The 15,827-nt window shown below is 43.4% G+C and overlaps 1 protein-coding gene across 3 annotated transcripts in view; it reads left to right on the top strand.

Annotated features, from left to right (window-relative positions):
* Positions 1-15,827, top strand: part of wipi1 (WD repeat domain, phosphoinositide interacting 1) — a 111,468-nt gene that overhangs the window by 58,280 nt on the left and 37,361 nt on the right. For all 3 annotated transcript variants that reach the window (XM_072242608.1, XM_072242606.1, XM_072242607.1), the window contains exons 4-5: positions 8,793-8,889; positions 14,056-14,153. In XM_072242608.1, the coding sequence (XP_072098709.1) occupies positions 8,793-8,889; positions 14,056-14,153 (195 nt within the window). The remainder of the gene's footprint in view (positions 1-8,792; positions 8,890-14,055; positions 14,154-15,827) is intronic.

Genomic DNA, 15,827 nt, shown 5'->3' with positions numbered 1-15,827 from the left:
TGCTTGCTAGGTGGGTGGAGGGTGTTGATGCTTTTTGCTGAAGGAAGTGGGGGAGGGGGAGGGTTGAAGCTGTTTGTTTGGGGGAGAGAAATGGGGGCTTTGGGGTTCTAACATTTGTTTTACTTTCACTCATTCTTTGGGGCACTCTTCTGTTTTCACGGATGTCTGCAAAGAACAATAATTTCAGGTTCTATATTGTATCCATTCTCTGATGTTAAATGGAACTCTTGAACTATTGATTGTCAGCATCGACTTAACTGGGTGAAAAACCTGCTTCTGTTCTGTTTCTCTTTCTGAATCCGTGGACTTTCACGAACTTCTCCAGTGTTTCTTCTAAGTTTTCAGTGAGATGAAAAGCAAGGACCACTTGTCTTTATTTAATATTGCGGTCACTCGTGTTGTGTATGATGTTCTCGAAAGAGGTTGTCTATTTGTGGGTCCCCAGGTGGCTGTAGAGGCAGATCCGGGATCCATGTAATCCAGGATTTTCCTAATGGGTGGGGCAGATCATGCACAGGCAACCACCACACAGTCTCTGACGATCCTCTTTATATAGCACCTTAATTGCCACAAATTATCCCAACCTACTTAAGAGGAACGTTGACAGCATTTGACCCCGAGGCATATATGATTGTATTTGGCAAATGACCAAATGTTTTGTCAGTGTAGTAGGTTTTAAGGAGAGTTTCAAAAGGCAAAAGAATTTAAATTTATGGAGAGAGTTGTAAACTCCAAACCGCAGCAGTTAAAGCCATGGCTGCATTGAAGAAGAATGAGAAGTAAAATCAAGGAGCTACAGGAGATGATAAATGATCAAATTATTTGAAATTAATTTTACTATGGAAGTATTGCTACTGGGGAACCAGTATAGTCATAGAGAAATTCCAGTACGTGGCAATCCCCAGGGCACACCCAGCTACTCCCAATTTCCTGTATTTGATTTGACCCACTTCAAGCCCTGTTGCTTCATGTACCTTCATTAGTCAGTAAACACAGCAGCAATGAATAATAAAACTTGCGTGAATTAGAATTTAGGTGTCAGAATATGGGAGGACTGTATGAAAGTTGGAAGAGGGAGAGTAATTTGGGATGTGTCATGTTTAGTGGCGAGTGGCAGAAATGAGTTTAATGCAACATGAAGTTTGGTTGAGATGGGATGGAGTTGGGTTATTATAGAAGCATACATAGTCAGTCTTAGTTAACAATGTGGATATGTGGTCCACAGCACGACCCTCTGCAGTCATGTATGCAGTCAAGTTTGCAAAATGTTAAATTAGCCATAGACAATTACGGTCGGCCCTCCTTATCTGCGAGTTCCGCATGCACGAGTTCAACCAACTGCGACTCGGGAAAACCCGGAAGTTCTCTCTCCAGCACTCGTCGTTCCAGCATTGTTCGTCTCGTGTCTCGTTTGTTTGCTACTTTGTTTCTGTGAAAAAAAAAGCAATTATGTGGCCAAAGCAATTCCTCAAAGGCTGAGAGTAGATCTTCCGAAAAGTGGCATGTTGCATTCCGAAGCGGGCCATAAGGTCGGTAAGAACAAATCGAGCATTCGCACAATAAAGCAGAAAGAAGCTGAAATTCGTGCAAGTGTTAGTGCTGGGGATGGCTGGCTGGCTACGTAAAGCACTACAGCCTCAAGAACTTAAAGATCACAGGAGAATTGGCATCGGCTGATGCTGAGGCAGCCTCGGCGTTCCCAGAAGAGCTACGATGGTTGCGTCTGTACTGAACATGTACAGACTTTTTATTCTTGTCATTATTTCCTAAACAATACTGTATAACAACTATTTACATAGCGTTTACATTGTATTAGGTATTATAAGTCAATGGAACAGAAACACTGCGGGCTACAGGTCCTGTGCTGCCCTGGGTCCTAAAGTCCACCGGCACTGAGACAGGTTAAATAAGGGACTTGAGCATCCGCGGGGGGTCTCGGAACCAATCCCTCGTGGATAAGGAGGGCTGACTGTACTTGGAAGAAGGAGTCTATGGTTAGGAACCTGAGTTGGTAAGAGATTAAAGATAATGGATTAGAAATGTTTCCGTGCGATGCATATGAATATTGTCAATCGCTCAGTTGAAGTATGCATGTGGGTACTGTGCTCCCATAAATTTGTTCCAGATCCTCTGTGTTAATAATGTACAAAGGCACAAAGTCAATGACAATGGCATTCAACGCTTGTTTTGAAATCAATTGCACAACATTCCTCTGTGTATTCAAGACCCACAAACGTTGCAGGTTACTCAAACCAAAGCAGACCTTAGCCAAAGGACTGATGCCTCTAATTTCAATAGTTAAGAAATACCTGCTTCTCTGCTAGGGTATCGAAGGCATCCAAGTACTCCCTTATAAGTAGTTCCTCTTTTCAGTCTCTGTGTCAAAGAAAAGGTATATTTGTAATGGAGAGAGAACAGTGCCAATGAACTAGATTGGCTCCTGGGGTGGCAGGTTTGTTGCTTGAGGAGAATTTTAGAAGAATCAGAGGTGTTTTCTTTGTTACATATGAATTCTTGTATGCCTGACTTAATAGACACAAGGATGATGTTTGCTCCGGATGAGGCATCGAGAAAGAATGGCTGCAATCTCAGAACTAAGGGTCAACCATTCTGGGATGATGTGAGTAGAAATTTCTTAAGCTGAAGAGCAGGGAATCTTTTGGAATTGTTTGCCCTAAGAGACTGCAGAAGCTCAATTGCAGAGTGTATTCAAGGGAAAGAAAGAGAGACCAATATATATCTGGTTACTAGCCAAAGCAGGAGACGTGTGGTGAGTGAGGAAGGTTTCACAGAAGTATTTGATCAGATCTGACCTTATTCATTGGTCACGCAGACACAGGACAGAATGGCCTTCTCCTGTTTCTATTTCGTATGCCTTATGTTGGTTTCTGCAGGCATTTTGAACTCCTTAGCTGTGTACTGGTCTCTGGCCTTGCATTAGTTCCTTCTGGAGAACTTCAAACAAATCTGAACACTCTACTGGGTCAGTCAGTACGTGTCCTTTTAGTAACTTAAAGTATATTTCTTTATTTGATATTCTGATTGACATGAGACACTTCTCACTTTATTTCTAGTGGATACGAAGTACAATTTTGAGCCACAGTGTTGGTCAATTTCACTGCTATCCCATTTCTGTGTCTCATGCTTGCTCACCACTTTTGAAGTTCGTGACTCTTTCATTACACTAGAGACACCTTGTTTACCCTTTTATCATTACTACCAGTCCACTCTCAAAGTTTCAAAGTACTTTTATTATCAAAGAATGTATAAATTATACAACCTTGAGATTTGTTTGCTTACAGGCAGCCACAAAGCAAGGAAGCTGAAAGAACCCAATCTTAAAAATGAGGCCAATTCCCCCCCCCCAACACCATGCCTGCAGAGAAAGAGAAAAAAACCCACAAAACACATCATATTAACAATAGAAGTGAGCAACAACAGCAGCATTCTGAACCAAATTGAGTCCTTCGATCCAGATCACCAGACTGGACCCAAAGCCTCGGTCTCAGTTCATCATATTAGCGGGGCAAATTGCCGCAAAGTTCGCAGACACGAAGCTCAGCAGCCGGGGGGCAGTCTCACAGCCTTGGCGTCGCGGAGAGAGAAGCCCCCAAACTACCTGGGCCGGCGTTTAAATTGTCCGAACCTCATACCAGGACCCGGGCCCTGCCACCGGCGAATCACTCCGGGCCTAGGTTTCACTGCCGGAGGAGCCATTCGCGACCTTTCCAAATCAGCTCGGCATCCAGAGTGATGCAACTTTAATGTTAGTTCCCTTAAAGTTATTAGATTCATTTGCATGCAAATGTGTTGTAGCAATATCAGTTCTGTGGGATTGAAACCCATAGTACAGCATTGATTCATTCCAAAGTTAGAAGCTCTTTAAGGTAATTACTTCTACAAGCCCTAACTTTAATGTATGAACAGATCTCTCTGCTGCCCATTAAAAACAAAATTCTATGGATACTTGATGCCGTTGCTTAATTTTAAGCTCTCAAACTAATACAAAGTAAATTGTTACCATTGTCAGATAATAACTTTTAGTAACGCATGGGCTACAAAGACCCTGCTCAACTTTTCAGAGGGAGGTCTGATATCATTTAGATATGTGTTACTCTGATTTTCATTCACTTCAAATGTGCACTGATGAAGCCATCAGTAGTCGAGTCAGAACTTATTAGAATGGCCACATCCAACATCACTGCACATAAACCTGCAGGCATGTTTTAGGGGTTCAGTTCTTGTTCAAACCAAATATCAGAATTGGGAAGAAATGTGATCAAAGTGACTTCTTGGTGTCAGATGGGATGGTTTGAGTACCTCAGAAACCGCTGATCTCCTGGGATTTTGATATGTAAGTCTCTAGAGTTTACAGAGAACGGTGCACCAAACAACACTCACAATGCGCTGGAGGAACTCAGTCAGCATCAGTTGAAAAGTTTAGTCGACGTTTCGGGCCGAAACCCTTCGTCAGGACTGAAGGAAGAACTTTGGGGAGGGTTTGAAGAATGCTGGTAGTTGAAAAAAACAGTAATTTTTAAGACAAAGGGGTGGGGGAGGGAAAGCAGGGAGGTGATTGGCAGGTGAACAATAGTAGAAGGAGGCGGAACTATGAGGGAGGTGATGCGAAATAGGGATAGAGGAAGGGAGGGGGAGGGAATTACCGGAAGTTGGGGAATTCTATGTTCATACCAAGGGGCTGGAGACTACCTAGACGGTATATGAGGTGTTGCTCCTCCAACCTGAGTTTAGCCTCATCGTGGCAGTAGAGGAGGCCATGTATGGACATATCTGAATGGGAATGGGAAGCAGAGTTGAAGTGGGTGGCTACCGGGAGATCCTGTCTGTTGTGGCGGACGGAGTGGAGGTGCTCGACGAAGCGGTCCCCCAATCTGCGTCGGGTTTCACCGATGTAGAGGAGGCTGCACCGGGAGTACCGGATGCAGTAGATGACCCCAACAGACTCACAAGTGAAGTGTTGCCTCACCTGGAAGGACTGTTTGGGGCCTTGAGTGGTAGCAAGAGAGGAGGTGTAGGGGCAGGTGTAGCACTTATGCTTACAGGGATAAGTGCCGGGTGGGAGATCCGTGGGGATGGACGTGTAGATAAGTGAGTCGCGGAGGGATCGATCCCTGCGGAAAGCGGGGAGGGGTGGAGAGGGAAAGATGTGCTTAGTGGTGGGGTCCTGTTGAAGGTGGCGGAAGTTGCGGAGGATAATGTGTTGGATCCGGAGGCTGGTGGGGTGGTAGGTGAGGACAAGGGGAACTCTATCCCTATTGTGGTGGCGGGAAGATGGGGTGAAGGCCAAAGTGCGGGAAATGGAGGAGATGTAGGTGAGGGCATCATTGATCACCGTAGAAGGGAAACCACGATCCTTAAAGAAAGAGGACATTTGAGATGTCCTGGAATGGAAAGCCTCATCCTGGGAGCAGATGCGGCGGAGACGGAGGAACTGGGAATAGGGAATGGCATACAATAGGGATTGGCATGGGTGCACCAAACAGAATACTTCCAGTGAGCAGTAGTTCTGTGGGGGAAAACCCCTCGTTAATGAGAAAAGTCAGAGGAGAATGGCTCCACTGGTTCAAGCTGACGGGAAGGCGAATAGCCACCTGTTATCACAGTGGTGTGCAGAAGAGCATCTCTGAATGCACAGAACTTTGAACCATGAGGAAGATGGGCTACAACAGCAGAAGACCATGAATACACACTCAGTGCCCACTTTATTAGGCACAGGAAGTACCTAATAAAGTAGCCACTGAGTGTATTGTGCCATTATAACTGCCTGCCTGGTAAATTGCCATTTGGAATAGTTAATGTGGGATGCAGGATTTCCAAGACCAACTTGTGATCTGTAAGATGAATAAAAGATATTCCCAGAAAGTACAGATAGAATTTCTTCACACTATATTATTCCTAATTCCTTCCTTCCCAATTTGCTCATACTTCCGTTCACTTCTGCTAAGAATACGACAAGTATGTTGAGTAGACTGGTTTTGCTCTTCCTCTGCAACACGGCTGGAATTTTTTTTACATTATCTACATGCGTGATCTTTCACAATCTTGTTTTTCAAAGAAAAATGGGTGGTGTGGTGTACTTGGTAAGTATGTAAAATTCAAGATCACGATTGTTTATTGCTATTTTTCAGTACACAATGTAAAGGAGAACAAAATAATTGTTATTCCAGATCCAATACAGGTTTAAAAAAACACAAGCATAACGAACATAATAAAAACACAATAAGTATTAGTTTATGTACGTAGACTGATTTTATGTATGTAAAATGACAAGGAACAGGAAGGAGTATAAAATCTGTACATTAGGTGACTCTGACAGGAAATAATAAAGTAGTGGTGGTGGGATGCATTAATGGGTGGAGGTGTTGATCAGCCTGACAAGTAACTATTTTTGAGTCTCGAGTGAATGCTGCATAGCTTGAAGGGAATGGGACCAACAGTCCATGAGCAGAGTGGGTGGGATCCTTCATAATGTTACTGGCCCTTTATCATGGAGGATCCCATTTGTGTATGTGACATGTACCACTCATGGACTGGAGATATATTGGCCTGTGTTTAAATGCAGGCTATTGTTCTAAGCTCCTTGGGTCTTTAAGTTATTGCTGTAGTTGTAGCTCGTGAGCACTCCCTGTATAACTCAAGACTTTTCCCCCAAATACTTGACATTTGGAATTCTGTGTAAACATTTTGAAAGCTGCCTGCAGAATTTTTAAAGCAAAACACACAAGCAGGCATGCAAGGGTGGTATTAATACCACCACCAAATATCATCTCTGCAGAGAAAAGAACTGTTTTTTTCCAGGTAGCTTGTCGAGGGTGGTTTTTGATATTTATCAATTCAAGCAAAAAAGAAAATTTAATCCCTGTTTATAATGTTCGGGACTGCAGGTCAGAAGTGCCCAGTGTTAAGGTATAACACCGTGGCTTTATTTCCTTCTTAATATTAAGAAAGAAAAATGTTTTTGCATATGTTATGATGGACAAATATGATGCTAAAATGTGAAATGCGACACTGACTGAAAGCACAACTACACATTACAAAAGTGACTGATCCTTGTTGCATCCCTTTCCGGGATATCTTGGCTGGTACACAGCTGTGGTACTGAGGGTTTGCTGTATCATTGAAGGTGTCACTTTTTGGATAAGGTGTTCAGTTTTGGCTCCATCTGCTTTCTCAGCTGGAGAAAAGGATCCAGTAGCAACTTATTGTTTTTAAAAACTGACGAAGTCTCATCTTACCCTGTTCAACATTTGCCTTGCCCATCATGGCTGTGGCATTTCCCTGTAACCAATAGTAACTACACCTGAAAGTTAATTCATTGACTGAGGAGAACCTAGGGACGTTCATGGAGAAATGAAGAACCACTTATTTAATTCCATCATCTTCATCTTCTCAAAGGAATCTCAGTGTTTCATAAATATTGAGTTGTCTGCATGTTCCAAGTGACAGCTGTACTTGATCATGTGTTTCATGTTAGTCCCAGCAAATCCAGTAGAGAAACTGGTCATTCTGCCTAATCATTAGTGGTGTACACAATCTTAAACTGGGGTGGAGTTCAAAATAATGTTCAAAGAATTTTATGTCAACAGAATGCCATGTGGAGTTTGAAAGAGGAGACTGACCATGCTATTCTTAAAGCACCTTCCAGTAAACACCACAATTCAGTGTTTAAAGGTTTTCTGCTAATCAAGTCTATTAATTACAGTTCCTTGTAAAAGTATTTGGCCCCCAACCATTTATTCGCAGAAATGAGCCCAAAAAGCAGGGGAAATTGTAACGCATGAAAAGCTAAAAATTCAAAAGTGAAATATCAGCAGTTCAAAAGTATTCATTCTGCTTTGTTCAGTTGAACCACCTCTCACAGCTGTATGTATTACAGTCAGTAGTCTCTGGATAAGTCTCTATTAGCTTTGCACAATGTGATGGAGTTCACCTTCTTCCACATCTTTACAATATCTTCTAAGTGATGTTTTGCAAAGTCTTTACTGGCAAGGATTCGCATTCTTCTAACAGTACGTGTGGCATAAATCTAATATTGCACATCAGCCGGGTTACATCATCCCTGCTGTGAAGTATGGTGGAAGTAGCATCATGCATGCTATGGGAATGTTTTTCAGCAGCAGGGATTGGAATTCTGATCAGGATTAATGAGAAGATGAGTGCTGCTAAATACAGAAAGATCCTGGATAAAAATCTGCTGGCCTCTGCCAGAAAGCTTAAGCTGGGGAGGAAGTTCATCTTTCAGCAGGACAATGAGCTAACACACACTGCCAGATCAACCATGGAATGGGTTCAAATGAAGAAAATTGACGTCCTTGAGTGGCCCGGTCAGAATTCTGACCTCAACCTGATCAAACATCTCCAGCAAGACCTCAAGATTGCTGTCCACTGCTGCTTCTCTACTCACCTGGCACAGTTCGATCAAATTTGCAAGGAGGAATAGGCAATCTTGTTCCATCATGTTGTGCAAAGTAAGTAGAGACTTATCCAAAAATTCTACCTGCTGTAATAGCTCTGAGAGTCGGTTCAACAAATTTCAATGAAGTACTCAGCGGTGGGGGGTGGGGGTGGGTAACTCTTCTGAACTGGACATTTCAGTGTTTGAATTTTTACTTCTTCATGCTTTGCAATTTTCTGTCTTTGAGGCTCTACTGTGAAAAATGGAGCATTGATTCACAAATAAAAACTCTCTTAAATTGTGAAGAAAGGGTTGGGGCTCTACAAAGCACTGTATCTGAATCCTCAGATTATGACAATTCATTTTCCCTTCACAGAGGCTGATAGTTTGCTTGGAAGAGTCCATTTATATTCATAACATCAAGGATTTAAAGTTACTGAAAACTATTCAAGATATACCACCAAACCGCACAGGTGGGTAAAAATTAGTCTAAAGGAAACTTTTAAAAGTTAATGTCTGAGCTGAAAACTCCATGAAGTTCCTTTGTGTTACTGTAGATTTTTTTTTTGTGAAGTAATAGATAGTACCCTAAGAACCATTAATACAGTTGTTTGCGGTTCTTCTGGTGGCTGTTGTTTTGAACAAGATGAAGAGATATTGTCAAAAAATATTTTCACTTTTGGTGTTATGCTCATGAAAACATCCTGTATTCTGTCAAGACTAAAAATTATGCAAAATGTTTAAGTCATAACATTAAGTTGCAACAGCTGTTTTACTCAAATCAATCTCAGCACATTTCAGTGGAACAATGTGTTAATTTAATTGAATTTAAAATAAATTTGAGGATTTTTTTTGCAATAAGAATGACACACAATTACTATAATCTCAAAATGCAAGAGTAACTTTGATGGTTAGCTTTTCATCTTTCTCTCAGATTTTATGGAAGGGAGTGCCAATGACGCACCCCTTTAGTACCTACTTTGACCAGACCTCATTTTTTCTGCTCTGTCTATTAGCTGGGCAGCCACTTTCTCATCTTCAGAAAGTTTTTGACATGGGAAAAGTGACTGAATGGGAGAACTTGGAAACTGAGCCAAATAACCATAATACGGACGAAGAAAGAATCCTGAGAGGCTAAGAGAAAGGAACCTAGAAAGGATTGGCTGGGGTTAGGGGTGGGTGTTGCGAAGAAAAGAAGTCTGAACGTTGTGGGGAGGGTGGGAATGTGTGGTGGGGAAGTACCGTGGAAACCGTTCTAACCGATTGCATCACCGTCTGGTATGGAGGGGCCACTGCACAGGATCAGACAAAACTGCAGAGGCTTACAAGCTCAGCTCCATTGTAGGCACCAGCCTCCTCACCGTCAAGGAGATCTTCAGTAGGTGGTCACTCAAGAAGTCAGCATCCATCATTAAGTCCCCCCACCACCACCCAGGACATACCATTTTCTCATTACTACCATCAGGGAGGAGATACAGACACATACCCAATGTTATAGGAATAGCTTCCTCTCCTTCATCAACAGATTTCTGAACTGTCAATGAACCCATGAACGCTACCTCACTATTTTTGCTCTCTTTTTGCACTGAATTTTATTTCATTAATATATATTTAATGCAATCTGTAGTCTTTTTCATGTATTGCACTGTACTGCTGCCACAGAGCAACAAATTTCATGGCATGTGTTTCAGTGATAACAAAACTGATTCTGATCCTGACTTAGAGACATGAGGGGATGAATGGATGGATGGCGCAAAAGCAGGAAAGAAGTGAAAGGGGGAGGAAGTGGGCAGAGAACGAGAACTGGCTGAATCCACAACCCTTTGCAGCCTCTTGCGATCCTGCACATCAGAGCCTCTGTACCAGGCTGTGATGCACCAGTCAGAACGCTCTCCACTGTACGTCCGTAGAAATCTGCAAGTCTCTGGTGACAGACTAATCCTCCTAAACTCCCAATGAAGCATAACTTGTAGCATCGCAAACATGAGGAAATCTGCAGGTGCTGGAGATCCAAGGAACACACTCAAAATGCTGGTGAACGCAGCAGGCCGGGCAACGTCTATTGGAAGAGGTACAGTCGACATTTCGGGCCGAGACCCTTCGTCAGGACGAACCGAAGGAAGAGATAGTAAGAGACCCGTATGGGTCCCAGCTATGCTTGCCTTCTTGTTGGCTTTATGGAACAATCCATGTTCCAAACCTATACTGGTATCTGTTCAAGCAACACGCATCAAAGTTGCTGGAAAACGTAGCAGGTCAGGCAGCATCTCTAGGAAGAGGTACAGTCGACGTTTCGGGCCGAGACCCTTCGTCAGGACTAACTGAAGGAAGAGCTAGTAAGAGATTTGAAAGTGGGAGGGGGAGGGGGAGATCCAAAATGATAGGAGAAGACAGGAGGGGTTGGGATGGAGCCAAGAGCTGGACAGGTGATTGGCAAAAGGGATATGAGAGGATCATGGGACAGGAGGCCCAGGGAGAAGGAAAAGGGGGAGGGGGGGAAAAACCCAGAGGATGGGCAAGGGGTATAGTCAGAGGGACAGAGGGAGAAAAAGGAGAGAGAGAGAGAAAGAATGAATGTGTGTATATAAATAAATAATGGATGGGGTACGAGGGGGAGGTGGGGCATTAGCGGAAGTTAGAGAAGTCAATGTTCATGCCGTCAGGTTGGAGGCTACCCAGTCGGAATATAAGGTGTTGTTCCTCCAACCTGAGTGTGGCTTCATCTTTACAGTATCGTGTTTGCTGGTATCTGTTCCCCACTTTTCCTTCGCTACATAGACGACTGCACTGGCACTGCTTCCTGCACGCGTGCTAAGCTCGTTGACTTCGTTAACTTTGCCTCCAACTTTCACCCTGCCCTCAAGTTTACCTGGTCCATTTCCAACACCTCCCTCCCCTTTCTTGATCTTTCTGTCTCTATCTCTGGAGACAGCTTATCTACTGGTATCTACTATAAGCCTACGGACTCTCACAGCTACCTGGACTATTCCTCTTCTCATCCTGTCTCTTGCAAAAATGCTATCCTCTCAGGATGAGGCTTTTCATTCCAGGACGAAGGAGATGTCTTCCTTTTTTAAAGAAAGGGGCTTCCCTTCAACTCTGCTCTCAAACACATCTCCCCCATTTCACGCACACCTGCTCTCACCTCATCCTCCTGCCACCCCACTAGGAGTAGGGTTCCCCCTATCCTCACCTACCCACCACCTACCTTCGGGTCCAACATATAATTCTCCATAAATTCCGCCACCTCCAACGGGATCCCACCACCAAGCACATCTTTCCCTCCCCCCCACCCTTTCTGCTTTCCGCAGGGATCGCTCCCTACGCGACTCCCTTGTCCATTCGTCTCCCCACCGATCTCCCTCCCAGCACTTATCCTTGTAAGCGGAACAAGTGCTACATATGCCCTTACACTTCCTCCCACACCACCATTCAGGGCCCCAGACGCTCCTTCCAGGTGAGGCGACACTTCATCTGTGAGTCGGCTGTGGTGATATACTGCGTCTGGTGCTCCTGGTGTGGCCTTCTATATGTTGGCGAGACCCGACGCAGGCTGGGAGACCGTATTGCTGAACACCTACGCTCTGTCCGCCAGAGAAAGCAGGATCTCCCAGTGGCCACACATTTTAATTCCACGTTCCATTCCCATTCTGATATGTCTATCCACGGCCTCCTCTACTGTAAAGATGAAGCCACACTCAGGATGGAGGAACAACACCTTATATTCCGTCTGGGTAGCCTCCAACCTGATGGCATGGACATTGACTTCTCTAACTTCCGTTAATGTCCCTATCCCTTCTTACCCCATCCCTTATTTATTTATTTATTTATTTATTTATTTATTTATTCATTCATTCATTCATTCATTCCTTTTTTCTCTATCTTTTTTCTCCCTCTCTCCCTCTCACTATAACTCCTTCCCATCCTCTGGGCTCCCCTCCCCCTTTCTTTCTCCCTAGGCCTCCCGTCCCATGATCCTCTCCCTTCTCCAGCCTCGTATCCCTTTTGCCAATCACCTGTCCAGCTCTTGGCTCCATCCCTCCCCCTCCTGTCTTCTCCTATCATTTAGGATCTCCCCCTCCCCCTCCCACTTTCAAATCTCTTACTAGCTCTTCCTTCAGTTAGTCCTGACGAAGCGTCTCGACCCGAAACGTCGACTGTACCTCTTCCTAGAGATGCTGCCTGGCCTGCTGTGTTCCAACAGCATTTCATGTGTATAACTTGTAGCATACTTTGTTCATGATTGGATTAATGTATTGGGCCCAGAATAGATCCTCTGAGATGTTGAATCCCAGGAACTTGGAACCGCTCAAGTTCTTGGGCATCACCCTTTCCCTTAAAGAGGATTGGGTTGTGTTCTCCCAACTTCCCTTCCCGAAATACACAATCAATTCCTTGGTCTTACTGACATTGTGTGCAAGATTGTTGTTGAGACACCGCTCAACTAGCTGATCTATCTCACTCCTGTACGCCTCCTCGTCACTATCTGAGATTCTGCCAAAAACAGCTGTATCATTGGTAAACTTAGATGTCATTTGAGCTGCGCTTGGCCACACTGTCATGAGTTTACAGAGAGTGGAGCAGCAGGCGATGCATGCACCCTTGAGGTGCGCCTGTGTTGATTGTTAGAAAGGAGGGGATATCATTACCGATCTGCACTGACTGTGGTCTCCCGATGAGAAAGTGAAGGATCCAGTTGTAGAGAAGTGATACAGAGGCTCAGGCTTTGAAGCTTCCTGATCAGAAGTTAGGGGATGCTTGTGTTGAATGCCAAGCTGCCATTGATAAAGCTGCTTGATGTATGTATTACTGTTGTCTAGGTGCTCCAAAGTTGAGTGGAGAGCTGGTGAGATGGCGTTCGCTGTAGACCCAGTTGTGGTGATATAGGTAAATTGCAGTGTGTCCAGGTCCTTGCTCAGGCAGGAGTTAATTCCAGCCATCACCAGCCTCTCAAAGCACTTCACTCACAGTAGATGGTGATAACAAGAGCAACTCTGACTAAATTCTCAGCCGTGCTATAGAGGCTGACGCTTCACTGGATTAAACAAGGGCCCAATTAGTCTACTTCGATGGGTGTGTAAAGTATCCTCTGCATTATTTGGATGTGGATCACCATTGATGTGCAGAGCTGCACTAACCACAACCTTGCCAAAATACAATAGATTACTGATGTATTGTTATCATGACATTGTTATTTCTCTGCTTGCGCTGAAAAGAACATTAGTAGGTGTGCCGCCTACAATGAGTGACTGATTCTTGCAGAAGTAATTTTTGGCTTGAAGTATTTTGTTCAAATACCCATTATATAGATGTTGCTATAATTCTGTCAGGTTCTCCTTTGCTCAGATACACCTCATTCTCACAATACGACTAATCATGCCAAACCCCAAATCGGCTTTGTTATTGTAAGCTCATCTGTATTGCATTAATGTTGCAAAATTATATTTTCACAATTCTGATGTAATTTCAAATTGTCTATCCTTCCCAAACAATGCAGTTTAGTGATAATTTTTATACCATTTTAGATGAGGCCGATGTGGTCTGGTGTAGTTCTCTTTGCTTTTGTTTTTCATTTCACTGTGAGTGTACCATCGTCCTGGTCTAACATTCTAACATCTAGTTTTATCTGCTTTATCCAGGTCTCTGTGCACTTTCCATCAATCATTCCAACTCATACTTGGCATATCCTGGCAATGCCACAATAGGGGAGATAGTGATTTATGATGCAAATAACCTGGTGAGTTTTTACTGAAGTAGAATACAGCAGTAGTTTGCCATTTACGCTGGCATTGTAATTTAATTGGACTATTTTGAACATGGAAGAAAGTCACAGGAGAGAGAGAGAGAGAGAGAGAGAGAGAGAGAGAGAGAGAGAGAGACAATCCTTCTACCACCATTGCAACCAACTTTCATCATGAGTTAATTTCAAAGTTCAAAGTAAATTTTTTATCACAGGATGTATATGTCACCATATACTACCCTGAAATTCACTTTCTTGCAGGCATTTACAGTAGAACAAAGAAATACAATAGAATCAGTGGAAAACTACACACAAAGACTGACAAACAACCAATGTGCAAAAGAAGACAAATTGTGCAAACATAAAATGAAACAAAAAATAATAATAAATAAATAATACTGAGTGCATGAGTTGTAGAGTCCTTGTAAAAGAGTTTATAGGTTGTGGAATCAGTTCAGTGTTGAGGAGAGTGAAGTTATCCATGCTGCTTTAGCGGTCATATGCCTGTAGGGTAATAACTATTCGTGAATCTGGTAGTGTGAAATCTAAGGCTCCTGTATCTCCTTCCCGATGGCAGCAGCGAGAAGAGGATCATGGCCTGTATGGTGGGGGTCCTTGACGACGGAATTGATCTTGATACTGAGTTACGACTGATGCTGTAACACGACCACTGTGATGGTTCAGTAATGGCAAGGAATATCGAAGTTATAAGATGCTTTGCACATTGGATGCAGATCAATAAGAAACATCTGAAGTGAAGTTTTAAATCCAGGACTTTTGAATGAGAGTTCAATTAGATAAATTTTCCAGTGACCCTGGCATCACTAGCCTCCATCTTTGGATCCTGGATGGAGTCATCTTCACACACACACACACACACACACACACACACACACACACACACACACACACACACACACACACACACACACACACACTTAGAACAATTAAACTAATGGAATTGAATAAAACAAAAGGTCTACTATTTTTTCTCTCAGCATTATTTCCCACTTGTACTTGTAGAAGGTCTCACCTGTTAGAGGCCCTTTGGGAAGATCTCCCAGGCTGAGAACTCGTGTCACAATGACAGGTTGGTCGGTATGACGTTGTGGGCATCGCTGACTGGTGGCTGAAAGAAAACCATCAGTTGGGAGCTTAGCACCAAAGGATGTACTTTGTATCGAAAGCACAGGCAGGAAGGCATAGGCGGTGGTGTGGTTCTGTTGGTAAGAGATGGAATTAGATCTATGTCCTAGGGTAAGAGAATGTTGAATCTCTGTGGTGGAGTTAAGAAACTACAAGGGTTAAAACAAATTATGGGAATCATATATAGGCCTCCAAATAGTAGCCAAGATGTGGGGTTGAGATTGCAAAGGGACCCGGAAAAGGCATTTAATAAGGGTAATGACACAATTGTAATGGGGGACTTCAATATGCAAGGGGATTGGAAAAATCAGGTTGGTGTCAGATCGCAAGAGAGGGAATTTGTTGAGCATCTATGAGATGGCTTTTTAGAACAGCTTGTGCTCGAACCTACTCAGGGAAAGGCTATCTTAGATTGGGTGTGGTGTAATAACCCTGATCTTATTAGGGACCTTAATGTAAAGGAACCCTTAGAAGGCAGTGATCATAATATGATTGAATTCATACTGCAATTGGAGAGAGAGAGAG

This window comes from Mobula birostris, chromosome 24, assembly GCF_030028105.1.
Source record: "Mobula birostris isolate sMobBir1 chromosome 24, sMobBir1.hap1, whole genome shotgun sequence".
In the NCBI taxonomy this organism is placed as follows: Eukaryota; Metazoa; Chordata; class Chondrichthyes; order Myliobatiformes; family Myliobatidae; genus Mobula; species Mobula birostris.
Note: the sequence above shows the minus strand (reverse complement) of the source record. Positions and strands in the feature narration are given on the sequence as shown.